This window comes from Bos mutus, chromosome 18 (genome assembly GCF_027580195.1).
Source record: "Bos mutus isolate GX-2022 chromosome 18, NWIPB_WYAK_1.1, whole genome shotgun sequence".
In the NCBI taxonomy this organism is placed as follows: Eukaryota; Metazoa; Chordata; class Mammalia; order Artiodactyla; family Bovidae; genus Bos; species Bos mutus.
Genome location: NC_091634.1, coordinates 40663186 through 40690918, shown reverse-complemented (window position 1 = coordinate 40690918; position 27733 = coordinate 40663186). Strand labels below are relative to the sequence as shown.

At 38.5% G+C, this 27733-nt stretch overlaps 1 protein-coding gene and 1 non-coding gene across 4 annotated transcripts in view; both read right to left on the bottom strand.

Moving 5' to 3' along the window:
* Positions 1-277: 277 nt before the first annotated feature.
* Positions 278-27733, bottom strand: part of RPGRIP1L (RPGRIP1 like) — a 98878-nt gene continuing 71422 nt past the window's right edge. Inside the window, exons 22-25 of one of the 3 annotated variants that reach the window (XM_070388428.1) lie at positions 19973-20156; positions 11188-11272; positions 6186-6319; positions 282-3623 (exon numbers count right to left, since the gene is read on the bottom strand). In XM_070388428.1, coding sequence (XP_070244529.1) covers positions 3511-3623; positions 6186-6319; positions 11188-11272; positions 19973-20156 — 516 coding nt within the window. In that variant the 3' untranslated portion in view covers positions 282-3510. Of the gene's footprint in view, positions 3624-6185; positions 6320-11187; positions 11273-19972; positions 20157-27733 lie in introns of all 3 variants that reach the window. The other 2 variants (XM_070388425.1, XM_070388427.1) reach the window with 2 other exon arrangements.
* On the bottom strand, positions 23892-23964 carry TRNAW-CCA (transfer RNA tryptophan (anticodon CCA)). Its single transcript has one exon. It is a non-coding gene; the product is annotated as a tRNA-Trp (tRNA).

Here is a 27733-nt window from a genome sequence, read left to right as displayed (position 1 = left end):
TCTGAATTTTCAGATTTTGAAACACTTGTTTCTGTAGCTTTGATATTTTTTAGCTTTCTGGTTGACCCGCGGGTTGTTTTTGTTCTGAACAAAGAGGATGGAAAGCTGCCTTTGCTCCCATTCATGGATCTAATTAGGCATGTTGCCCAATCTGTAATAAATCATGGGTTTAGTTTTTCTTTGCTAAGGTGGTCAGAGGCCTTCAGGCATGAGTGACTTATTAAAATGTACTCTCATAGTTGGGGATGAATGATCATCCTGGTATTGTCAATCACTCAATAATTTTATATCCCCGAAGCTCTCCCTTGGTTATTCTGTACTACCCAAAGATGACATTTTATTCTCGTATTTGTTCTTAGACATGATTCACATTTTGCGATATCTAGAGCATAAGGAAATCATTCTAAATTCAGCAATTGTGCCAGTTTGACGAAAAAAACTTATTTTCCATATCCACAGAAATGTTAATCAGATTCTTGTTAGAACATGTGTAAGAAGTGGTTTTCATTGTCACAGCTCCTGATGTCAGATTACTAAAATAATTTATGTTTTGTTGTGGGAACATGGGTGCAGGCAGAGCCTTCCCAATCACACGACCACTCTCGGCCCACACGTCTTCATAATACACAGAAATTATTTGCATTTTGTGGTAACGAGCGAATGGCAGCAACAGCAGAATTTCAACGTGGCTGTTCTTTATTTGATTAAATATATTCTCTATTTATTCTTAAAAAAACTAATTTAAGTTAAACGGCAATAAACCATGATAATTTAGAAAACATGTTGAAACTGAGAGTGAAGAGAAATGTTCTCTACGTAAACCACACTGTAAACCATAAAACTTATTTTTGTCAACTGCTTCTCATGACAGTGGCTAGGAATCTGACATTTCTACTACAGTAGGCAAAAAAACATGTAAAATACACTCTCCCACATACCACATCACATCTCTATTTATATTTCCAAACTAAAAGCATTTCAGCCCCCAAAAGTGCTGAGTGTACTGTGTCCGTTTACACCAAGAGCTGTAAGTTCACACAGGCCTTACCTTAAACGGGTGCATTTGTGTGGCCAGGCCCCTCTACCCTCAAGCCATACTTAATGGATCAGGCCTGGCTCACCAAGAGAAAAACACTGCTCTTGATCCTAAAAGGTGGGGAACTGTTCAATGAACTCTGGTCAACACAAGACAAAATGAAAAGCTATTCTAGAAACCCGTCTAAAGCAGCCAGGATCACTTATCCACTTCAGGATGTGCCAGCAGTTATTCAACTACTTATGAAAGTGAGTTTTGTGAAAATTCATGTAGTTTGAGGCTGAGTATTTCAAAACTAGAAAAGGAATCTTAAGTTATGGTACATACGAAAATGACAGAAATGTGGCTAGTGCTCTGATGTCAGCTGAGATATATATTCTATACAGTTGACTAGATCTCAACAGATTTATAATAAAAACTTCCCCTTTCCACTTCGAGATCATAAGAAGTCAGCACAATCCGGTCTTATCCCTACAGAAAGGGCATTTACTTTGGGATGTAACGTTTTAAAACAATAATACAAACCTCCTGGGAGAATACCACAATAAATGTCTCAAAAACCACTCAGTTAATCCCAGGGTATAATCCGGCTGTTTTAAATTACTGCAGGGAATATTACGGGCCTTAATGACACTGTAACTGCTTAAAGCCAAAGAAAGCTAGAAAGAGAGGCCAAAAAGATGAGCTCAGAGCCAGCTGAAGTGACAACAAACATGTGGCTGTTTACTAGGGTTGGAGAGGTTTAGTCTGCAGATGTTTGTGGTCTCTGGAAGGCTTCAGAGGAATGAGTTGTTATGAAGATTTGCCGAGTTTGATGAGAGCAAGATTCTTCTTGGAGATGGCAGGCCCCAGACAGGGAGGCCCAATGGTAGAGACAGAATTTATAGATTTCTGTGGTCAGATCATACTCTACTGGTTCCACAATGTACATCAACAAATTAATATTGTACGGATGTCATTTCAAAGCCTCTTAAAGACGAGAGTCATTATTGAAGCCATTAGAGCACAGATGGTTCAAACTATATGCAGATATTCATACTTGCATTTTTGCATTATAGCTGCTTTTTTTTTCTGTTGAACTGTAATGAATTGTCTCATAATCTATTCCATCTTCTTGCCATTAGCAGGCTTTGAATGTTCACAAATAGGAGCAAAGAACTCATTTTCCAGAGCTTTAATCACACAAAGAGGGAATGCCTAATTCTCTAAATGAAATGGTCTGTGATCACTGAAGCAGAGATTTAATATATCACGGCAAATTAGGTAGATTTTAATAAATTACTTATCTCTCTGAATACTTTACATATGCTTAAGAAGGAACATAGCCTGTTTGCAAACAGTGAAAACCCACAGCCTATAAAAATCCTTTGAAGAAAATGACAAATAAAAAAGTAAATTAAAAAATGAAATGCATTATATCCTAGACCTCTAGAGACAATTCCTTTGCAGCATTGATTCACAGCTCCATTAAAAATATCAATTAAATCCTTCAGTGAGATTGAGTAAAAGCTAGAAAATTAACTTTCTGAGCTGCTTTTCAAGGATCTGGTTATCCAGATACACCCGAGCATTGTACAAGCTTGATGTAAATTTTTAAAAAATGATAAAAAGATACTCCTTTCAGGTCTAACTAAGCATATCAAAATCTGAGTCATATTTTTAGTATTTTCCTTCTCTGCCATAAGCTAAGTTTTCAAAGTGTAAATTTCATGTATAAATATTTCTTCTTTATATGCACACATCCCTGGATCCATATGAGCATTACAAATATCTGAAAACAATACAAATATTAATAAGAAAAACTATACTTTTTAGGAAAGAAAAACAAAACTTGGAGTGATTTAATAAGTTGGTGCCAAGTCTTATTCTTTATATTTAATTGATAGAAACGGCATGCATCAAAGAAAATGCATACTGAGCTTTAATGTGCATAAAATGGATATTAGCATTTTAAAGAGGAAAATTAACACATTAATCCAAGTAATTTTCATATAGTGCTTCTAATAAAATCTTCACAGTATAAAACTCTTAATGAGGCTAATCATAGGCATTCCATTTAGTGGGACAATTAGGGATAACATAAAAGTATTTCTTTTTCAGAGGTTTTCTAAGATTTATGCTTTTTTGCTTATTAAAAATAAAAATGGGAATTGCGTTTCAGTTCTTCATAAGGAAATGTTGAAAATGCAAATAGACTTTCTCATGTTATCATGTAGGTATAAATTATTGAGAAGGTGTTGCCCACTGTGGAGAACTTAAGTTCTCAAGGGGTGGCAGTCATGGGAAGAAGGGAATAGAAAAATAAACAAATGAAAAAGTATACAAAACATGAACACTTCAAACCCCGGTCCTCCCCGCCCCAGCTTGCTATGAATTATAGATTATATACACCAGAGTAATTACGGAAACCTCATCTAAGCGCTTTCATGTGAGCATTTACTCAGGAGTAGGAGATGCCTCTGGAACAGTTTCTTTCAAGCCTCCAAGTCATCTCTGAATTGCTCGTAGACAGACCGTAGGGCATGGAGTGCTTCGACTGTTACCCTGAGCTTGCCAATACCTCCACCACTTGCTCTGGCATCCAAAACTAGGGAGAGAATAGCAGAAAAGTGTTAATATCATTCAACAGATTTTTCTTGAGATAAGCCTAACTGAAATAGTAGTCGAAAAGATGAAAACAGCTCTATAAAAGTCCAAAATTCACTGGTATCAGAAATCTAAGAATTAAAGTTTGTCATGTGTGTATGGGGAGAAGGCAATGACACCCTACTCCAGTACTCTTGCCTGGAAAATCCCATGGATGGAGGAGCCTGGTAGGCTGCAGTCCATGGGGTCGCACAGAGTCGGACACGACTGAAGCGACTTAGCAGCATACATATTTCAGAGGTATGGCATGTAGGCATGTATGAATACACACTGCTTGTAGAGTTAAAACTAATTATCTGATCCTGACCTTTACCTAGTGGAAAGGCTATAGGATAATGATTCCCACATAGAAATCAGAATTTCTTAGGAAGAAACAAAAAGTCTTAAAAGGGATCAAGATATGACAGTGAAGAATTTGTTCTAACATACAGTGTTAGCAAATCACAGAATGGCAACCCACTCTAAAGAAATTATGTGATCATAATTTGGAATGCTTATTTATCTTTCTAAGGAAAGCATTCCATTTAAAATAGATTATATGTGGGACTTGCCTGGCGGTCCAGTGGCTAAGACTTCTTGTTCCCCATTCAGGGGGCCCATGTTCGATCCTTGACTGGGGACTAGATGCCACATGCCACTAAGGGTTTGCATGCTGCCACTAAAGATCCCATATGCTACAACTAAGACGCAGCAGAGCCAAATAAATATTAAAAAACAGATGATATGTGAAATGAGAAAAAGTTAAAATGGCAGACCCAGAATCTTAAGGTCTATGGACTCGTTTTGAGGATCTATGAACAGATGTTGCAGGAAAGGAGATGTAACATTTTTGAGTGTCAGTGGGCTTCTCTGGGAAGGAGGCATAGCTTTCAGTGGTGTGCCAAAGGGAGATTGTTTGATCATTCTCTGAGTTCGGGGGTGGCAGTGAAATGGGCTGCTGATTCAGACTCCACCTTCTGTGAACAGGATACTTACTAGTGATTTAAGGCCAGAATTTTGGACCTGGTAAGTCTGAGAGCGCTTGGGAGTCTATATAGTTTCTTTTGTTTTTGTATGTGTGATTTTCTTGAACTTTTATTGTGTGTGTGCTTAATTCCAAGAAAATTTGTAAGGAAACCTTCATATAAAACTTAATATACAAAGATTTAGGTAGAGAAATGAGCAGGAAGGGAGACTTGGGGGCACAAGTGGTCCCCAGCACACAGAGGAGTCGTCACCTCTTCTTTGGGATGTTTCACGTCTGTCTGGCAAAGCAATAAAAACCTGACTCGACTAGTGTTTTAATTTTCTGACTCTTTCCCAGAACAAGGCCACAATAGCTGTCGACATCAGGTCAATATGGTCATTTGTGGTCTTGCAGGATGAGAAGATGGTGTGTGAAACAGAAATGACTGGAGAAGAGATTAAGAATACAAAGCAGAGATAATTTTGATCCTTTTTGTCTCTTGGTTCTGGCTGTCTTTATAGGATTTAGGTTAATATTTTAATCCTCTCATCTATTCTTCTATGCCTGCCAAAGTTGTGACATGTATATGATATGTATGTGATATGTACAGTTTATAAAATTTCCCAGAACAGGTTTCTAATTTGGTTACTTGGTCTAACTTGGTTAATTATTTGGCTTGATTCTGAATTTGGAGCACTTGATGCACATCCAGGGCAAGCTTGATGGCTGAATTATGCTATAAGCAGAGTGCCTGGCACTTAAGAGGTCCTCAGTTAAGTGTTCACTTAATGCACGAATCAATGAGTTAACAAACCATTTACATTCTTCTAGCTGTGGATGGCTCTGCTGACTTAAGAAGTGAGACTAGGACTCAGCCTCATTGCTCCATTTATTGTACAGCTCAGGCCATCCCTGATTATTATTATTAAAGGTCTTGATTTCGTAAAGTACAATTCCTTCAGCAGATTCTAAATGTGTTATATAAGGATAAAGAGTAGAAAATAGGCATTGGTGGGACTCACACCTGGTGAGGTGAAAGTCGAGGAGCAGACTTTTTGTAAAGAATCCCTAACTCCACCCTGAATGCTGATGAGAAGCAAGTGACCAAAATGACTCAGAGTTATTAGCTGTGACTCTATCACCAGACTGTAACATTGAATTAAAGAGAAGCCTTGCAAAAGACACTATAACGATCACTCAGAATAGCATGCCTTAGCTGAAGTGAGGCTTAACAGCATGAGGCTTCTATAAACAATATTAAAAACAATCCAGTGGCCAAATTACTGTCACACTCCCCAACCCCCCCATACTAACAAAATGAGTAATTCCTTATGAAACACAATTAATTATTTTTAAATTTCTGTTGACTCAAAGGAAGGCAGAGAAGGAGGGGGATGCAGGGAGAGATTCCAGCTTTAGCAGAAAGTCAGCTTGAGTTGCAAAGGGTTCAGCTAGTGTGTGACTCAACATCTTTGCAGCCAGCAAAAAGGTTTTAATAAAGGCTTTGGATTTCAGCAATTGCTGGTGGTACAGATTGAGCAATACTTCCACCCGTACCATCGATATTTTGCTCGATGATGTCTCTCCCTTCCCGAAACACGTCAGCGAGGTCAACGTTAGCGATGCCAATGTCCTCACACTCCAGGTCCTGCTCGTCCTCAGGAGGGTCACTGACCACAGTGAAGCGAACACTGAGGAGGGTAAGGACAGAGAACATCACCAGAAAGTGAGAAGGAGACCACCACAAGCGAAACAAGACTCCCGAATGGGTGTGTTTTAAAAATCACAAACTGTGACACTTCAAAGTTTTCTATCATTCCAATAAAAAGAAAATTGTGTTAGATAAATTATTCTATGAATGATTAGTGCACACCCAGACTTCACATGAACACTAATTCACTTTTCTCAGCACTGATTACCATTTATCTCTAGAATCTGAGAAAATTACTAGGCGAAGAGAAGAACCAGATGTTCACTCTATTACACAATTATCTGATCATATTTTGACATGTCTACTGTTGAGGCTAAAAGGATCAAGTGAGTCAAGACCATGGAGGTTAGGGCAGTGTTTTCAACAGAAAGGTAACATTTTCTATAGAAACGCACAACTTTAGAGTTTCTACTAAGCAGCTTAACCAACTGTGTTCTATATATTCTGATTTATGTTAGATAAATGCTGTAGTTCCGCCCAACAGCTATATGAAATGTTTGTATTACTTCAGCAATCTTTTAACTTACAATCATAGCATCCAAGTTTTATTTTACTTTTAGACATATAATTGTAGGGTTCTGATGGAACTGATTTGAATTAGTGGCTTGTGTTGAGGCCAAACACGGATTGACCAAATGACAGGAATTTACAGTTAAGTAGTCTTTTGATATGTCTTGGCAGCACAGCTTAAACCATGAATCCTTGTAAACTACCATATTAACCATTTTCAAAATGTATCCATCCCAAATCAGATGCAAACAAGAAACTTGTTTCTTAGATAACATTCTTTGGTAAAAATCTAAGTCTCTGAGACATTGTGCCTTGAAAAATAGGCACAGTTAAAATCCTTTCCAAATACTTACAGGTAAACATGACAATATTTTAAAATAATTTGCTAAAAGTATTCAACGTTTCATTTCTTTACTAAGTCTCTGCTTTTTGGCTAGCAGTACGTTTTGTTCAGGAAATAGAAATCCCTTAAGTTGAAACCAAAGGTAATACCTATTTACACAATAACTGTATAATTATGAAGACTACAGAATGGTCTGCAAAGTGGGTGAGATGGATATTTTATATGATGCATAAAATAGAGAAATTAAGTGGTTAACAACAAAGCCCTACTGTACAGCACAGGAAACTCTGCTCAGTGTTGTGTGGCAGCCGGGATGGGAGGGGAGTCTGGGGGAGAATGGATACATGTCTGTGTGTGGCTGAGTCCCTTCCCTGTTCACCTGAAACTGTCACAGCATTGTTAACCAGCTATACCCCAACACAAAATAAAAAGTTCAAAAAAAGATTAAGTGGTTAAGGGCATCCATTTTGGGCTCAAATTTCTGCCTTACTATTTATTAGCTGTGTGACTTTGTACAAATTACTTAACCTCTCTGATCTCAGTTCCCCTATGGGTAGGACAGTAATAATTCATTTGGCTCTTGTTAAGATCAAATTAGACGATACATTAAGCAGTACCTGGAACATAGTAAGCACTGAATAAGTGTTTGCTCTTTTATTATTATTATTTTTAACCTAGGTACAGTTCCTTAAGCCTCTCCATTTCTAAGGGGAGAGAAAAAGAAGGCATGGGAAAAGCTTGTTTCAATAGAAAACAGAGACACCCAAATTACCCAATGGCTATATCACTCAAACAAGAAGAATAATGATGAAAGATATTGTCCTAAAATGAGTGTGCTTAGAAAAGCATGAATTAGAAGTGATATTTGATGCACATTTTATACCCACAAGACTTACAGAGAAGACAGAGGCTACAAGATTATAATAATAATGTTAAATGTTATCCTTAAATAATGTCTTATTTAAGGATAACATCTATAACTTTACAAATGCAGACTACAACCTCCACTGAATATATGAGAATTCTGAGACAAAAAGGGAAAAAAAAAAAGCCTTCTAAATGCCAACTAAAGGGCTAAACATTAGAAAAAGCAATACTTCTGGTTTAAATTCTATCAAGAGCAAAGTGAGATATCAAATACAAAAATAAGAAATTAGTGTTAGGCTGAAAAGGGAAGAAGGTGCACTGAGACAGTTTAAAAACTATTTAGTTTAGCCTTGGTTTAGGCTAAACTGTATATACACATACATGGACTCATACGGACACATCTCATCTTACCTTGAACCCTGTCAGACAAGAGAGATGGAACCCTGCTTTATGTGCTGAAGAGGCTTCACTAACCAGCTTAAATGTCATCTCCTTGGATATGCCTTCATGTTGTTATTATTTTCTTTACTCCTACTTTTTTTTTGGCTGGGCTACATGGATCTTGAGATCTTAGGCCAGGGATCGAGCCCAGGCCTGGCAGTGGAAGCTTGGAGCCCTAACCACTGGACTGCCAGGGGATTCCCTTCATGTTATTTTCTATTTTAGCAGCTTGTTTAGCTTTCTCTTAGTACCTACTGTAATGCATAGTTGGTCGACTATACATTCCATGAGTGCAGAGACTTCCTCTTATCCAGCATTTTCGTTCCTGATACTTAGGTAGGGATCACAAATGTTTGTTGAACTACTATGTGAACTGCAAAACTGAAGTCCTAGTTGAAGACTGGCTGGAGAAGGCCAGCTTTGGGCTGGGTGGGCCTCAAGATTGAGACCTCAAACGTTGCTTGCTGTCATTTAGGAAACCAGAAGACACTGGAACTCCTTAGATCATTTTCTAAAATGACATTTCTGATTCCTTCCACATTCTGAAATACTTCCTTTTTATATGAAACCGGATAGAAGAGACTAAGGGTCACCTGTGAGTTTTACGCTGGATCTGCACAGTAGAACACTTGCAGGGAAGAAATGAAACCAAAAAGGAGCCTTAAGTCAGTAACAAAACTATGACTTCAAAGAATAGTTTTCAGACTCCCATTTCAATGCGTTGCCTCACTTCTAATGTGACGCTTATCTACTTGTAAATATAGCATGGGGCAGCAAGCAAAGGCGCTACATGTAATTCACTATATTATACAATGCACATCGTTTTATGTGTGTCAGGGAAGTTTGGTCAAACTTATCTAGCTGTGGCTGAATATGGTATCACCAGTTTACGAGAGGGATGCTGTCTGAACAAAAGCGTTCTCATAATCTAGGAGGTACTTGAAGTAATGTGACCTCAGAGTATTTATAAGAAGCAAGAACATTCACTGGAATCAAAACTGTCTTTTGCCTGTGGACAGATGTAAATTCTTTTTTTTTCTCCTTAAGAAAATGACACTGCCTCCCGCGATGGCCCCGTCCCTCCCCTGGCAGTCAGAGGAGCTTGCGGCTGGTGCTCCAAGGCCTCACTCGGCTGTCATCAGCCCTGAGTCAGTCACTTTGCACCTGCAGTGCCTTTTGCTGCGTATTTCTAAAATGACATGAACATTGGTGTCTCTGGGGGGCATTTGGAAATGTTAAGGGAAGCAATGATGGGAGAGTGGGAGTAATTATAGTTATTGTGGACTTCTTTATTTTTTAAAGCTCAGTTCTGGACAGTGATAACCTAGCTTGTTGACTGCAGAGAAGCAGGTGACACGGCCAGTGCTGTCTAATCACTAGTGACCCGCGGTGCCTGAGGGACTGGTGGTGTGTGAGGGGTCTTGAAAGAAGCCCAAGTATACAAAGTAAGTAAAACCTGAGTGATTATCTACCGTCCTGGGAAAAACACCAAACCTAGAAGTAATTAACAGGGTTTTCCTACTCTTTCTTCAGAATCAAGATCCAAGGAAACAATACATGTATTTCAAGGACTTAAAGAAAAAGCCACTGTCAGATCCTAAGAGCTAAGAATTTCAGTTTGCTTTCATGAAACAGAAGATTGGATGCTAGTTTGAAAGCTCTTTTGAAAAATCTAATGTTGTGAACATTCACTTCATGACCTCCAGGAAAGAGATGAACTTGAGACTCTTTCTCAGGCTGGGGCCTAAGCTCAGGTAAGGCAGTGAGAGGCTGTGTCATCATGGGCCATAAAGGCAAGGAGAAGACAATGGGGAGATAAAGGGTCCCCCTCCAGGCCAAGGGGGACAAGCCAGTAAAGGGGCACCACTGAAGCCCCACTCAGCATTCACAGGCAGCACTGAGATAACTCCTGAGACTGCATGGATGGGAGTTCACTCAAATGCACAAAGTCACTAAGATCATGTGCTTTTTCTCCTTCTCAAAAGGGTTTAACTTCTATATGGACCCAAAATGCAAAGTGCCCTGTTCAAATTGGCCGAAAAAGACATTAAAAATAACATGAAATGATGAATTATTAAACCCTGATAGTGATGTAAAAATGTCTAAAAGGCTGAGGAGCTGTTACAAGTAATATTATTATATACTTACTACTGCTCATCATGACTGCAGTGACTACCTACCATGCTGCACTTAAGCTCTTGTGTGAGGAGTTATTCTGTCCATCTAACATGCATCATCTCATTTAATCCTTACAACCACCCTATATGGAATTACTGTTTCCATTTTACAGGGGCAGAAAGTGAGGCACGGTGGTGGTCTGAGGTCCGACAGCTAGTGACCAAACAGGAAGTTATACTCCAGACACTGGGTCCAGAGCGCCCCCTCCTGGCAATCCTTGTTGGGAGCTTTACAGTCACAGTGGCAGTGGGGTACTTTATATACTAACTACACTGTACAGGTCTTTTGGTTTGCAGAGCTCTGTAGGATCTTTACAGCTACTTTGTATGATAGGCAGGGCTATGATATTTCTAGGAGGAAAGAGACGCAGAGAGCTCACATACTCGTTCAAGGACACAGCGAATGAGAGAAGTTGTGTTCTGCTTCCTTATCTCGTGCTTTTTTTTTTTTTAACCACACCATGCTACCTTGTATAAACCATCAGGTAATTTAGAATGCTTAAAATATACCTTCTATTAGGCATCTCTTGTTTCAGCAGTATAGCTTTTAAGATGTCTCTCTTGGCCTGGTTGTTTTCTTTATCCATGTAGATCACTAAACCAAAAAAAAAAAACACCACAAAACTCACAGGAGGCAGTCACTCAGGAATATGCTACGTCAGTACCATTCTGTATTTGTATAAATACCTGTTTTTAGAGACGCGTGCCACCTTGCTTGTACGCCTGGGAAAAGAAAGCAGCGCTGGAAACCAGAATCAAATCTGAATAGTCATGTGATCTAATGTCATGTCACTGGCAGGCCTCTGTGCACACTGTCAGAGAAGATACGAGCAATATCTGAGAGTGCCACATCGCTGTCACTGCCTGTTAATGGCAGTGGCAGTCATGACAGTAAAAGCCAGCAGTCTTTATTGCTTTGTATTTGAGGGATTTACTGCATTTTCTTTCACCCAAGGAGAGAGTGATAATGATAATGTATGGCAGAGAGCTTGTCCTTCCTGACAGCCCCGGTAATTTAATCCTTCTTTCCTGCCACAATAAGAAATAAAAGAGGCATCCTAGTGCGTTGGGTTGAGGAAATCCACAGGCTGATGTTCGTTCGTGGTTGGGTTGGGGGTACGGGATGGACTTCTAGAGGGAGGTGGGGAGAGGCTTCTTTGGGTGTGAAGTGTCTGTGGTTTTAAAGGTACATGCTGCATGCAGGGATGTGGCTAGACTTTACTGAGCTGAAATATCAGATTAGATAACTCCTCTGAGTCCCACCAGGAAGAAGACGGTGAACACGTGAAAGTAAAGAAGTGTCTGCACTTTGGGAAAATGGCATCTTGGAGTGTGAACACTTCAATTTTCATCCGCTTATTTTTTTTCTCAGCTTGGCAGCCCTTCAGCCATACCTTAGCTGTGGAAGGAAGACATTTCTTTTTCAGATGCCATTTTGGAGTTAAAGTCTCTCTGGTGACCAGATCTCAATTTAGAGATTATCCCTCTATCACACACAGGGTGAAAGATACCACGACAATTCTAAAGCCAGGTTTCACTGGGAACAAACATATTTTATACTGAGAATGTTTCCCTGGACAATTTGAGTTCAATCTCAAATTATGATGCTATCAACTCATTTAATCCTTGGCTCAGTTGACTAAAAACTGAGGGCCAAAGACGGTACATGCCAGGCACTGAGTTAGGCACACATGCTGAGGGGCACAAAGGTCTGTGTAGGGGTGGGCTGGTGGTTTAAGAGAAGGAAGAACCAAGGTCAAACTACAGCCTTGAGCTTATTGTTCTTTGCACGATGCCGTACTAGTGAATGTGGCCAATTATATAAGTTACTGTGATTTACACAAATCGGAAAAGACAAAGGGTTCGTGTAAATTTTATAACTATAGTGTGTTACCTATCAATGCTAAAATGTCATGCTTTTTAAAAAAGTCATTCTCTTCCACTATGGGAAGAGCAACGGGGCCTCATTTTAGCCACCAGAACCCACTTGCCAACGCAAGAGATCTAAGAGATGTGGGTTTGATCCCTGGGTGAGGAACATCCCCTGGAGAAGGGAATGGCAACCCCTCCAGTATTCTTGCCTGGAAAATTCCATGGACAGAGGAGCCTAGTGGGCTACAGTCCACGGGAATGCAAAGAGTCGGACACGACTGAAATGACTTAGCATGCACAGCACACCACATTTTATGTCTTCTGATGGGTATTTAGGTTGTTCACCGCCTGGCTGTTGTGAATAATGCTGTGCTGAACATGATGTACAAACTCTGTCAGAGTCCTTGCTTTTAATTCTTTTAGGTGTGTTTCCAGAGTATAATTGCTGAATCTTTGGCAATTCTATGTTCAACGTTTTAAAAAAACATCTTTACCACTGAATAATACTTTGGCTACCTGATGTGAAGAGCTGACTCTTTAGAAAAGACCCTGATGCTGGGAAAGACTGAAGGCAGAAGGAGAAGGGGACGACAGAGGACGAGATGGTTGGATGGCGTCACCGACTCAATGGACATGAATTTGAGAAAGCTCCAGGAGATGGTGAAGGACACGGAAGCCTGACGTGCTGCAGGCCACGGTGTCGCAAAGAGTTGGGACACGACTGAGCGACTGAACAACGGCACTAAAACTGGTAAAAACTGGTATAGCTGGGACACGTTTTGCTTTTGCTTCATTCAGGTGACTGCTGCTGCTAAGTCGCTTCAGTCGTGCCCGACTCTTAGCGACCCCATGGACTGCAGCCTACCAGGCTCCTCCGCATGGGATTTTCTAGGTAAGAGGACTAGCACACTGTATTTCCTAGTCTCTTAACAAAGATAAAAATAGTGATGGCCACCATTTAGTGAGTGACATTCATGTACTACATCCTACACTCAATATTTTGCTTACTGCAATCACATCTGTTAAGAACCATGCTGACCCACAATTTACAGACGATCATGCAGACCTAGAGAAGGTAAGTAATTTGCCTCAAGTAACATGGCTAGGAAGTGGCGGAGCTAGAATTTGAACCCAGGAAGGTCTGCCTCATGGCCTGCCTTCTTAACCTCCTTATTCCACATGAGGCCAGAAGTCTTCCTGTTGTTTAAGCTGCAACCATGCTGTTAGCACAGGCTGAAATGTGAGCGAGTTCCATCACTGTGTCAAGAGAAGCCACCTCACGCTCCTTTCACGCTTTCTTAAAAGGGATATTGCTTCCTTAAACCTGGTACCTTAACCAATGCTCTTGACTGAACACTTCCAAAAATTCCTTTCGACAAATAATAAATGCTGGAGAGGGTGTGGCGAGAAGAGAACCCTCCTACACTGTTGGTGGGAACGTAAAATGGTGCAGCCACTATGGAGAACAGTATGAAGTTTCCCTAAGAAACTAAAAACAGAACTACCATATGAGCCAGCAAGCCCACTCCTGGGCACATATCCAGAGAAAACTGTAAGTCAAAATGAAACATGCACCCAAATGTTCACTGCAGCACTATTTACAGTGGTCAAGCCACGGGAGCAACCTACACGTCCATCAACCGATGCGTGAAGAAGACGTGTGGGAGGGGTGTGTGTGTGCACACAGTATACACCACATCTCGCAAACAGATGTATGTGTACACGATGGAGCATTACTCAGCCACTGAAAAGGATGGAATAATGCCATGCGCAGCAACACGGATGGACTGAGATGACCACACTAAGTGAAGGAAGCCAGACAAAGAAAGACAAGCATTATGTGATATTACTTATATGTAGAGTCTAAAAAGAAGGAAAAAAGACAGATGAACTTATTTACAAAGCAGAGAGAGAAAACAAACTTACGGTTACTAAAGGGGAAAAGGTAGGGCGAGGGATAAATTAGGAGTTTTGGATTAATAGATTCACACTACTATACATAAAACAGATAGACAATAGGGACCTACTCTATAGCATATGGGACTATACTCAGTATTTTGTAATAACTTATAAGGGGAAAAGAATCTGAAAAAGAAAGATACATATATCTGTATGTGTATATATATATATATATATCTGTATGTATATATGTAATTGAATCACTGTACACCTAAAACTAACATACAACACTTTACAACTATACTTGAAAATAAAAAATTTCCTTTTAGAAAAAACTCCAGCTACACACTGATGAGTTTGGTTCTCCAAAAGTGTACCAAGTGAGAAGTACAGCTCTCCTGCTTGTATAAATGAGGCCTTCGGGAACTTAATCTATCCTAATGGTTCTTAGTCCTTAATATGCATCAGAATCCCTGCAGGATGTGATAAAATGCAGATGACTGGGCTCACCTTCAATTTCTAACTCCGTAGGTATGGGGAAGGCCTGAGAATCTGCATGTCTAACATCTTCCCAGCTGCTGGTCAGGATACTATTGAGAACCAAGGTTTAGACCCTTGGTGTTTTTTAAATCAGCTCCTTCTCTGATTTTTGAAAAGGATCAGAAACTAGTAAACATTTTTTTGTGTGTTAAACATGTGGGAGACACTTAGGTTACCTCTAATCAGGTTATGATCCCAAGAATATCCATTTGATATTCTGAATTATGTGGGTTAAAAAAAAAATCTACATTTCAAAACTTAAAATATCCATTAAAAAGCAATCCTGGTGATTATGAAATGAATCTGAACTCTCCAAAAAGTAAGATAATTACCTTTCATTCTCATCAGAAGCCACATGGGTATAGGATTTGCTAGAATTTGACATAAATTTACTGAATGGATGTGTCTCAAAAAAGATACAAACCAGTAGTCCAAACACTTGAGGTGATCTTGAATTCTCTACCATTAAAAACACAACCCACGTACACGTATAACTGATTCACTTTGCTATACAACAGAAACTAGCAAAACACTGCAAAGCAACTCCAATAAAAAGCAAAATTCAGAACGACATCCCTCACTTCTTCAGGTTGGGGAAATCCCTATTTTCTTTAGCAATGTTATTTGGCAAAAGAAATACAGATAGTTTAATTATATAAGGGGGCTTCCCAGGTGGCACTAGTGGTAAAGAACCCACCTGTCAATGCAGGAGACATAAGAGATGCAGGTTCGATCCCTGGGTCTGGAAGATCCCCTCGAGGAGGGCACAGCAACCCCCTCCAGTATTCTTGCCTAGAGAATCTCATGGACAGAGGCACCTGGCAGGCTAAGGGTTGATAACCTTGAATCTCAGATAACTTTTGTGTTAAAGTATTATCTCCCCTTAGTCCTTATCTTTGCCAAGTTTTTCCTCCCATTAGTAACAAAATCTAAAGTTCTGCTTCTTTTTCATCTTCTGAATTAAACTTTAATTGTTCCAACAGATAGACTGTTCAGTGCTCAGAGACTAAAGGCCTAGATCTGTATAAGACTCATAAAAACTTTGGACGATTTCATTAATCTTTTTTCCTTCCCACTGTCAGCTCTCTAGAAGATGTTATTCAGCCCAGACAACATTCTTTAGCTCTACCATTAATCTTATTTTTTTTTAACCAAACTATTCTCTTGCTCTCTCAGCATTCTCCAAGCAACATTTTCAAGCTCAATAAAATATAACTTTTGTTTTTGCTACCGATGTCTAGCAAGTTAATTCAACTTTGATTCTTTTTTTCCCCCTAGTGTTAGTAGCCTAAAAAAAAATCTATTTTGTGTATGTGAAACTGGTACTAACACCTCTTAATAAAGACTGAATTAGGCTATGAATAATCCTGGGGATCACTAGTCTAAACCTCTCATTTTATGTACCTAATTCAGGCCTCAGTATACAAATCCCTTCTGAGTAGATTCAAGTCATACTGCAGAGTAAAATCATCGCAAGGTTCAGTTCACCTCTCAACTGGAATGGTGTTCCAATAGGAGACAGCATGTACTAGCTGGCCTTTAAATTTTCTGTCTCAGTTAAAAAGTCAGTTTGGAAATAAAACTACTTTCACTAACATTTAATAAGATTTGGAAGATGTAAGGCTATATTATATTGACCTTTTATATCAAGTAACTTGTGAATGCTAAATCATTACAATAATTAGATGAATGAGATAAGTTATTTATGAAGCAAAGATTCAAGGAAATTCTCCTACAAGGAAGGAGATGCAAACATATTAATTTAAAAATAAGCACTTTCAATATGTCTTCCTTAAGTGAAAAATAAGCCTTCTACAAGGTTAATAATAATTATTTCTCAAATTTGCCGATGATCTAGGACTTCGTTTTTTTAGATACAATAGATATAAGACAGCATTAACTTGCTTCTAAGCCCAAAGTACATTTCTCTCCCTTCCCACCATATAAATATCCTTAAAATTCTTTTCAATTAACCTTGAAAATTCTGTATAGTCAAAACTCAATAGGTAGAAATAGAAGCTGCAAAAAGTATAGTAAATACTTCTAAAGAATTCAATTCTAATAGATTATTGGTTTTCTTGTTGCTATCAGGTGACTATTAATAATTCATCAGAAATACTAAAATACCAATTAGTTAGTAGTATATCTTGTAGTAAAAGGAAAATATAAAAAAACCAAAAACCAAAAACCAAATGAATGCCAACTAACCAACCTGAAGTGAGTGAAAGTCGCTTAGTTGTGTCCGACTACCTGCAACCACAAAGGGTATACAGTCCATGGAATTCTCCAGGCCAGGATACTGGAGTGGGCAGCCGTTCCTTCTCTAGGGGATCTTCCCAACCCAGGGATCCAACTCAGGTCTCCTGCATTGCAGGTGGATTCTTTACCAGTTGAGCCACAAGGGAAGCCCGAGAATACTGGAGTGTGTAGCCTACCCCTTCTCCAGCGGATCTTCCTGACCCAGGAATTGGAGGTGGATTCTTTACCAATTGAGCTATCAGGGAAGCCCCAACCTAGCAACTGACAAAAAGCCCAAACAGACCTAGGCCATCATGTGAGACTGAACAAAATCCAGGAAACTTGAGCATGTACCACAGGTTTCCCCCAAAGAATAACGTGCATTGCTCCTTAAGCAAATGGAAACATCTGTTGTGCTGCATGGCCAAATTTCTCAATGCATAACCAACTTCTAAAAAACAATTTTGTTGTCAGTTCAACCAAACAGTCTCCTGCTAACCTTTACAATGAATAATAATTAAAAAAACAGAAGAGCTTGTCTCTTTTCTTGGGAGTACCTTCATTAAAATTAGTTTAGTAACAGTTTTTTCATTACTAATAAATACTGTGATTATGGCTTACTTTTCTGATACTTTGCAGTTAAAAGATCTCTAGAAAGTGTGAGGTAGTTTTTGGAAATGTTCTGTTAGATCAGGTCAGTGATAGGAAGGAGAAATCAGATTCTTATCCTGACCACACTACTTATTCCCCAAGTGACTTCTCAACTTACCTCTTAATCATAGAATGATAGAATCTGAACTGGAAGGGTTCTTAGCACCTTATTCAATAGATAAAATGGGTAATCATGAAATTTAAACACCTTGCCCAAGTTCTCATAACTAGTAAGAACTTTTGATACAAGGTAGACTAGACCCGATCTCTGGATACTCATGATTACTATCTCAAGCAATGAACATGTTTCTAAAAATGCCAGTTGCAAAACAAACAAACCATGAGCATTCACAACCCTATTGGTACAAAGTATGATTGTACATATTGATCAAAATGAAATTTACAAACCTTGTGAGAAAAAAATATTGGTGTTCAACTAGCATGAGATGGCCTATTTTGCTAAAGATAACACAACGCTCCATCTTTCTGGTTTGTTTTAACATAGGGCTTTTGAAGAACTTAATAAGCAGTTTTAATTTATGGTCATGGCAACCTGATAAGATTTTTTACTCCCCTCTAATTAAAAGACGCTTACTCCTTGGAAGGAAAGTTATGACCAACCTAGATAGCATATTCAAAAGCAGAGACATTACTTTGCCAACAAAGGTCCGTCTAGTCAAGGCTATGGTTTTTCCAGTAGTCATGTATGGATGTGACAGTTGGACTGTGAAGAAAGCTGAGTGCCGAAGAATTGATGCTTTTGAACTGTGGTGTTGGAGAAGACTCTTGAGAGTCCCTTGGACTGCAAGGAGATCCAACCAGTCCATTCTGAAGGAGATCAGCCCTGGGATTTCTTTGGAAGGAATGATGCTAAAACTGAAACTCCAGTACTTTGGCCACCTCATGCGAAGAGTAGACTCATTGGAAAAGACTCTGATGCTGGGAGGGATTGGGGGGAGGAGGAGAAGGGGACGACAGAGGATGAGATGGCTGGATGGCATCACTGACTCAATGGATGTGAGTCTCAGTAAACTCTGGGAGATGGTGATGGACAGGGAGGCCTGGTCTGCTGCGATTCATGGGGTCGCAAAGAGTCGGACATGACTGAGTGACTGAACTGGACTGAACTGAATTATACACTGATACCTACTATCCTTAAAATCATCCTAAAGTTGGTTGATCTAAGAATTTACAGAGTGCCTATTGGGTCTGTACTGGCCTAGCAGATTTTCATGTGAACTAGCTAATAGGTGATAAAGCCTTAAAACAGAAAACCTGCCGGCTGTTATGAAGGGATGTGTGGGCTAAAAATGAAAAGATACTGTAAGAACTTATATCAATTAAAATCCTGAACATCTAGACACTAGGAGAGATAAACATGTATGTTGTAAAAAAACATCTGTGTGACGATACTGAGCAGAAATGCGGAAAAAAATAGGACATTCAATTGTTAGCATCATATGATTTAAAAAAAACTAGTACTTTTATTCCCCTTGAAATACATTTTTTGATTAAATTCAACTTTAGATGCAGGTGGCATTTTTCTACTGATACTATGATATGGCAGGAAGATCTAGAACATCTTTTTCCCACTGTTTTTGATATAACTTTTACAGTTAAACATTACAGCTGTCCCTTAGTCAGTTGTCAAGGGGGGTTGGTTCCAGGATTCTGCAGCTATCAAAATCCAAGGATGCTCAAGCCCCTTATATGAAATGGCATAGTATTTGCATATAATCTGTGCACACCCTGTATACTTTAAATCATCTCTGGATTACTTATGAAACTTTATGATGTAAACAGTTGTGAATGCATGATAAGTATAAGTTTTGCTCCTTGGAATTTTCTGGAATTTTTTCCCCCAAGTGTTTTCCATTGTGTTTTAGTTAAATCTGAAGATGCAGAACCCACGGACACAAAGGGACAACTGAATTTTAAATTTAATTTCTTAATCCTTATGCTACAGGTTTGACTTTCATTAATCTATTCTGATAATACTTCCATGATTTTATGTGAACATTAGACAATTGTACTTTCTCGTGTTCCTCTGGCTTCCTTCACAGATAAAAGTCTATATTATAAATACCATACCTACCATAGCTATAATTGTAGTAGACCCACTGGCCGCTCTTGGGTTTTGGAAGTGACACGGGTGTCTCTTCAGCGGGAAGACTGTAGAATCGGCACTCCACGAAGAGTCGCTGGATAGTGTCATCTGCAGTTACTCGGGAATCATTAAGGCTAAGGGCTATGATCTCAATCCGGATTTTTTCTGGTGGCTTTTTAAAGAGCAAAAACAAAACACAATAAAGAAACAAAAAAAAAATGAACAAAAAAAAAATCCTTTACTCTTTTTTCACTGTCAATTTTAAATAAAACATGAAGGTACTTGGCCTTCATTGATTTCTTTTTTTGGAAGGTATTGTACCCTACAGTCTAGTTACACATGATAGATTATTCATGACAGAGAGAGAAAGAATGAGCTTCCAGTGCCCCAGGGTTTGAAGTTAACAGTGTCATGGCAATAGTCTCCTGATTTACATTTGAGGCTATAAATACCCGCTAGTAGTCCATCAGGAGTGAAGATTATGAGATCTTCATCTCCAATTGCTTTCAGAATGACACACATCAGTTGGCCTTGTTTCAAACTATGTAGTGAAATACGCATTTATCACTGCTTTTATTTTACTCTCTGGTACCTGAGAAAGTTTTGGTTATTCAAAGATCAAAGCCTGTTGAACACTTTATACTATTATGCTAACATAAATAACTGTATGAATCCATATTAAGCAGGGCTACAGCTCATTCTCTTGTGTATTCTTCCATAACATATTTCATTTAATGAGCAATAAGTTTTCAAACAAAAGACAAATTTTTATTGAATTTAACATAATTTTCTTACAATTATCTCATTTTTACAGAATTAATGAAAAAATATACTTGTGTAATTTTCATCTCAATCCTTATTTAATAGATTTTAGTGTAACAAACATTATATGTGAGTCATATGTTTCCTTGAACAATAATTTAAAACAAATGATAGACTATGACTTAAAAATTAGATCACACCAAGATAATTCCTCAGTTAAATGTTTACATTGAATTTAATTTTAAATGTTTACAATTTAAAATTTGTTCTTTATTCCCCCTTACTAAATTTCTCTTTATGAAATTCAGAGGTATGCTACTGTAAATTATATAACTTAAAATAATACTAAAAATCCTGATACTAAGACCTGCTTATATAACTAACTTTTAGGAATTCATTGTCAAATGTAAATCAGTGTGTAATTTCACCATAGCAATTACTATTTTGATATTTCAAAGTATATAATATAATTAATCAAACTGAAAAGCATAAGTACCCTATTGTAAAGAATATTCCCATAAAGAACAATTTCCATTGCTGGCAAACCCCCTCAATATTTGATGAAGTAATTTTACCCCCTTCTTTCAAAAGACATTTTCTTTTATTATGTATTCTAAGACACTTTAACTAAAAACCCAAATCTGAATATTTCAATAAGGTTATTTTATTATTCAGTAGATTCATGGAAATTTTACTAGGATGACAGAGAAAATTCCACACCATTCTGTCTCCACTAATACAGGTACAAGGCTGCAGCTGGCAATATTACTAGGATTAGCATAGTATGATGAAATATTTAAAGGAAAATTTTTTCTAAAACCTAATAAATCAAATGACTGCCAAATGTCATTAAAGTGATGGTCTTTGACTTGAATATGCTTTTCATATTCAAATTTGAAAAGAAAGAGATGAAAGCCTGGAAAGGTTACTCGGTTTCAACTAATAACCTCAAGCCCTCTCTGTTCACGTGCATAAAAAATGAAGTTGGCTCTATTGTCTAATCTCACTTCAGAAAAGCCCTTCCTGCTTGCCAAAGACTAACATAGTAAAGAAAACATTTTAAATATTATTTTTCCTTAAAATGTATTGTGGTTGTCAAAATTGCATACACACAAACTATTTTATACTTCTGGTTCAAATGCAGCACAATGCATAATTAAGTCTTTTACATAACTTGTAATTTGACAAACTTAGAATTGTTATGACAATAACATAAAACATTCCTGTGCTGTGCTGTGGTTAGACTGTTTCTGCACAAAAGAATTAAAAGAAAACAGCTTATAACAAAGGCAAAAGAGGTGTATACATTGTTATTTTCACATTGTGAATGAGAGGAATTTAAAATCTGGTTATCACAGAATCCAATGAAGAGACAAATTAACTTTTAAATAGGGGAATCAAATTTATTTAAGTGTTTTTTTAAATTAATAATAACTGTACAATCCCGGTATGAAAACTTGTATTACTGCAAGAACGAACTTGGGCTGTCAAATAAGACTATATACAAAATATAGTCTACATACTAAATAAATGCAGATACTTGGATAACAAACAAACAGAATACCAAAACCAAATAAACCAAAAGAAACCCACTATATTACCCCCTCCTCCCAAAAAGCTTTAAAATTCTTTTTATGATATCTGTCTGCTTTCTGGCCTAGATCGTTTTTTTCTTCTTAGTTTCCCTCCCACCACCCCAGCCTCATTAACTCTAGATTATGTCCTTTTCAATTCTCTAACTTAACAGAGTTATCAGTTATCATTTCTTTGTTTCTTTAAGGCTACACGAATCAACCTAAGTCCAAAAAGGGATAAGTTCCAAATAGTATGTATCTAGGGAAGCATGCCCTGAATAAACAATTTCCAAACATTATAAATTTTGGCTAATCGGCCTAGCCAATTTCTTTTTCAACACTGGAACAATTCTGGTTCTGCTCATGCCTCTGTGAATCCAAACTTCAACTAGATGATATGCAAAGATTCTGAAGATTAAGAAGCACATCAACTGTGTAGCAGACAACTCCAACTTAGTGTAAAAACTGAACTCACGATCTCTCCTCTCCACCACTATCATTCATCCTGATACTTGTTATCTCAGGTGATGACATCACTGTCCACCTGGTCACCCACAACCTGGAGACCTTGGAGCCATTCTTGCAAATCTCCATTTTCACACCCACCATATCCTATAGATCATTCATTCCTGTTCCTTTAACTTCCTAAGTATTTCAGTGGTTCACTGAATTAAGGAAAGCTGAAGATATTTCAACACTGTGTCAGCTACTGGAAATACAAAGACAAAACAAGATGCGGTTTCTTTTCTCATTTTTATCTCTAGAGAAACTTCTTTTATGTTCTCACACGATCTGAGGAAGGAACTAATTCAACAGCTTCCAATAGTTACAAAGCAGTTTCACAGAATTAGCAGAGAGAGAGTTTCCCAGGTGGCTCAGGGTTAAACAATCCACCTGCAAAGGCAGGAGATGCAGGTTTGATCCCTGGGTCAGGAAGATGTCCTGGAGAAAGAAATGGCAACCCACTTCAGTATTCTTCCCTGGGAAATCCTATGGATAGAGAAGCCTGGTGGGCTGGAGTCCATGGGGTCACAAAGGAGTTGGACTTTGTGACTAAACAACAAACAACAATAATGACTACAGAATAAGTGGGGAGAAATCAGAAGGAATCACAAAAGATAATTGGTTGGTAGAGTTGTAAGCAGACAGATGGGTGGTATGAGGCTGTTTTAGTTATAGAGGGATTATAGTCTTGCTGTGAAAGAGTGTTAGTTGTTCAGTCATGTCCAACTCTGAGACCCCAAGGTCTGTAGCCCACCAGGCTCCTCTGTCCATGGAATTCTTCAGGCAAGGATACCGGAGTAGGTTGCCATTTCCTTTTCCAGGGGAGCTTCCCGACCCAGGGATCGAACCCGGATCTCCTGCATTGCAAGCAGATTCTTTACCATCTGAGCCACTAGGGAAGCCAGATCTTGCTGACTGTATCAGTGAAGGTGAAGGTGAAGGTGAAGTCGCTCAGTCGTGTCCAACTCTTTGCGACCCCGTGGACTGTAGCCTTCCGGGTTTCTCCGTCCATGGGATTCTCCAGGCAAGAATACTGGAGTGGGTTACCATTTCCTTCTCCAGGGGATCTTCCTGACCCAGGGATCGAACCCGGGTCTCCCGCATTGGAGGCAGATGCTTTAACCTCTGAGCCATCAGGGACACACTCAAAAAATAAATGGCTCTATGCTCATGGCTGTGAGAAAGGTGAGGCCCTCCTCCCTCTAGTCTCCTGCCTGCAGCCTCAACTATTCTTCTGGTGGCAGAGTGCCTTCTCTAAAACAAATTGGGTATCACCTTTCTGCTTGGAAACCTATTACCCTACACTCAAGCCACTTCCCAGACCTGTGGTGTACTGTTTATATTGCTGAGCTTTTGCATCTGAAATCTTCTGTATCAGACAAAATTCCATTTATCTGAAGCCCTGGGCCACGTATGTACTCCTTTTATGAGGGCATTACTCCTGATTTCCAAGACTGACTTGGTTCCTCCTCTGGGCCCGCGCTACACTTTTCACTCACACTGGATTGCATGGATTTGTTTACATATCTGCCCCGCTCTGTAGACTGTGAATTCCTGGAGGCCAGAACCATATCTTATTCATCTTTTGCTCTTTACCATCCTCTCTAGGATCTGGCATTTAGGAGGCTCTCAATAAATACTTAATGACATTGAGTCAAGGGAATGCTGAGGATCTTCTATTTATTGCGGATATCTTTTATATATTGCCAGAAATATGTGAAGCTGCAATTATTAGTGCAGCTCCTTTAGCAAATATTGATTATGTCTGCTACATTTTGGGAAGCTGGGGATTATTAACTGTTGAAAACATAGATATCTTGCCAGTCTAGATTTTAATTGAATAATACTGTTTCAAAAACTGGTCAGTTTTGTAGAATCTAGGGGTAGGGTATTGTCATGTCAGCTTCTCTGTGTGAAAATTCTCATCATGATATAGTGGAAAAAAAAGTTCAATTAGGTGAACTGGAAGGGATATATATATCTTATATATATATACTCATTCACATGACAGTGACTGAAGCATAGTGTTTCAGACGGATGCAGAATACCGTCTGTTCAAGACCGCCAGAGGAACCCACGCGGTCATTCCTCTGAATAACACTCTGCTCATACAGTACGTTAGCTAGCCAGAACGAGCTTTGGGCCTCTCAGTACTTCTCAGTACATTTCCTCTCCTGTTCACCGGTTACCCTATTAGCCTCCTTAGTTAGCCAGATGTCAGCATCGGCATACAAAAAGAGCATTTAAAATTTCTGATTGTGGTGAGCAGCAGTAATAGAAATCTCTCAAATAAGAACTGTGTGCAACTTCCTTTCAGTTGTCTGTATGGATGGACACTATACTTTATGTGATTGAATGATCTGGAAATGTGATGACAGCCTGTATTACTCTCAGAGAAAAAAAAATTAGAGTTCTCATGATTTTGGCTCAATTCCACTCCTGCTTCCTGACTGATGCTATAATTCTCATTTTAGGCCATATTTCTCTATAGTATTTACTTGGGCTTTTATTGGCAGGCTTACTTTTTTTTTTATGTTTTACTTCAGAAGATCATGCTGAATTCTTCCTCTGGTTTCAACAATCATAGCAGCCACACTGGGGTTGGATTGTTAGGCTTCTAAAAACTTAATTCAACTTGACAGCTCTTAAACACAGTATTGCTTAACTGAGAATGTCCTCTGATAAAGGTTTGGAACTTGTTTCAGTCAGTTAGATTTAAATCTCACTATTGTAGGAGATTGTATGTGAGTTTTACTTCATTCTTAATTCTTCAGCAAACAAGCATTTCTTTAACTTTTTAAAGTATACAGAAAATAATTTGACATGTTCAAGTACTCAACATCTTTAACAGATTTTTACTTTTTTGCTATATCTGATTTAAATCTTTTTGTTTTTATTGTGGGAGAAATAAAATATTTCAGATTCAGGGAAAAGTGCCCCCTCCCAATTCCTTTCCCCCCTTTCTTCTTTCCCCCAGAAGTGACCACTATCCGGAAGCTGATATGTATCATGCCCAGTCACGCTTTTATATTTTCTACTACGTATGTATATATCGATCAACAACTGTTTTCTGTTTTTAGATTTTATATGAATGATAACATCCTCTGTGAATTATTCTGCAATTTATTTTCACTCAATGCTATATTTTGAGATTTATGGTTATAATTGAAATCTAACTCATTAATATTACCTGTTGTACAGAATTCCATTTATATTATATATGTAATTAATTTCTAGTCTGTTTCTCTTCTGAACTGTGGTGTTGGAGAAGACTCTTGAGAGTCCCTTGGACTGCAAGGCGATCCAACCAGGCAGTCCTAAAGGAAATCAGTCCTGAATATTCATTGGAAGGACTGATGCTGAAGCTGAGACTCCAATACTTTGGCCCCCTGATGTGAAGAACCGACTCATTGGAAAAGACACTGATGCTGGGAAAGACTGAAGGCAGGAGGAGAAGGGGATGACAGAGGATGAGATGGTTGGATGGCATCGCCAACGCGATGGACATGAGTTTGAGTAAGCTCCTGGAGTTCGTGATGGACAGGGAAGCCTGGTGTGCTGCAGTCCATGGGGTCGCAAAGAGTCAGACACGACTGAGCGACTGAACTGAACTGAGTCTGTTTCTCTACTGATGAACAAAATGTTTAAAATTTTTTGCAATTAAAACAATGTTGCACTGAATATCCTTTTGTTTTCTTGTGTATGTGAATGGTTCTCTTAGAATTGCTGGGTGACAGATATAAGAAATTTAACTTAACAGGATTATCAAGTTACTTTCTTAATGGTTACACAAATTTACATGAGTATTATTTTATTGTCATAAAAATGTTTTGTGTATGTATGTGTGTGTAAATAAATTCAAATAAAGCCTATGAAGAACTTGGTACTTTATAATAATCCAGACAAAATGGAAATGGAAGGTTATGAATCTATGCCTGTGACCTTTAAGAATAAAAGTTTAATTGAAGTGAGGTCTAAGACAAGCTCAAAATATTTGGTTCAAAAAGTCAAACAGCACTGGGACTGACAGAGCCATAAGTAAGTCGAGTAGGTAGGAATGGTTAATGATTAAAGATGGGGGTAGGCACAAACACCTCAGAGACTCAAAAAGAGTCCCCTAGACCTCATACTCGGAGAAGGCAATGGCAACCCACTCAGTATTCTTGCCTGGAGAATCCCAGGGACAGAGAAGCCTGGTGGGCTGCTGTCTATGGGGTTGCACAGAGTTGGGCATGACTGATGTGACTTAGCAGCAGCAGCAGCAGCCCCCTCATACTAGTCTCCAGAGCTTCCACTTACTAGTAATCAAATCCATTCTTCATGCAAGTTTTGATTGACAAGTCTTTGACTTTAAAAATAATAATAGTTCTTTGGGAGAAATACGAGTAAAGAAGAGCACAAACTGTTAAGGTGATAATGTTTTTAACAAACAAAACAAACAATCCAGTTTTCATCAGTGGCAGTAAGTAACCTTTCTTTTATCATATATTCTGTTAAAACATACTGTGTTGAACAAATAATACACATAGTAAAAACTTCAGTGTTGGAGATCAAAATGATGCTGAGGTTAAGAGTGTTTATTTTTAGAACATTGTCTCCTTTATATACCATGAAAATTACTGTATCTATAATGGTCAGCAAATTACAGAAGCTCGTTACCACATGTTCTAAAGCAATGGTTGGAGTATTTTTTCCTAATACAGCTGAGGGATACGACACATCTCCATCATTAACTGTGGCTTACTATGGCAGTACTGTGAAGAAGGGAAGAATTTTTTAAATGACCCTCAATTTCAGGTGATTTTGATATGCCGTTCCACTTTAACCGTCATTGAGAACAGATGTGATAAAATAGAGACTCTCAATTTTGGCTGCCTACTGATATCACTCGGGGAGCTCTAAAGAAAAT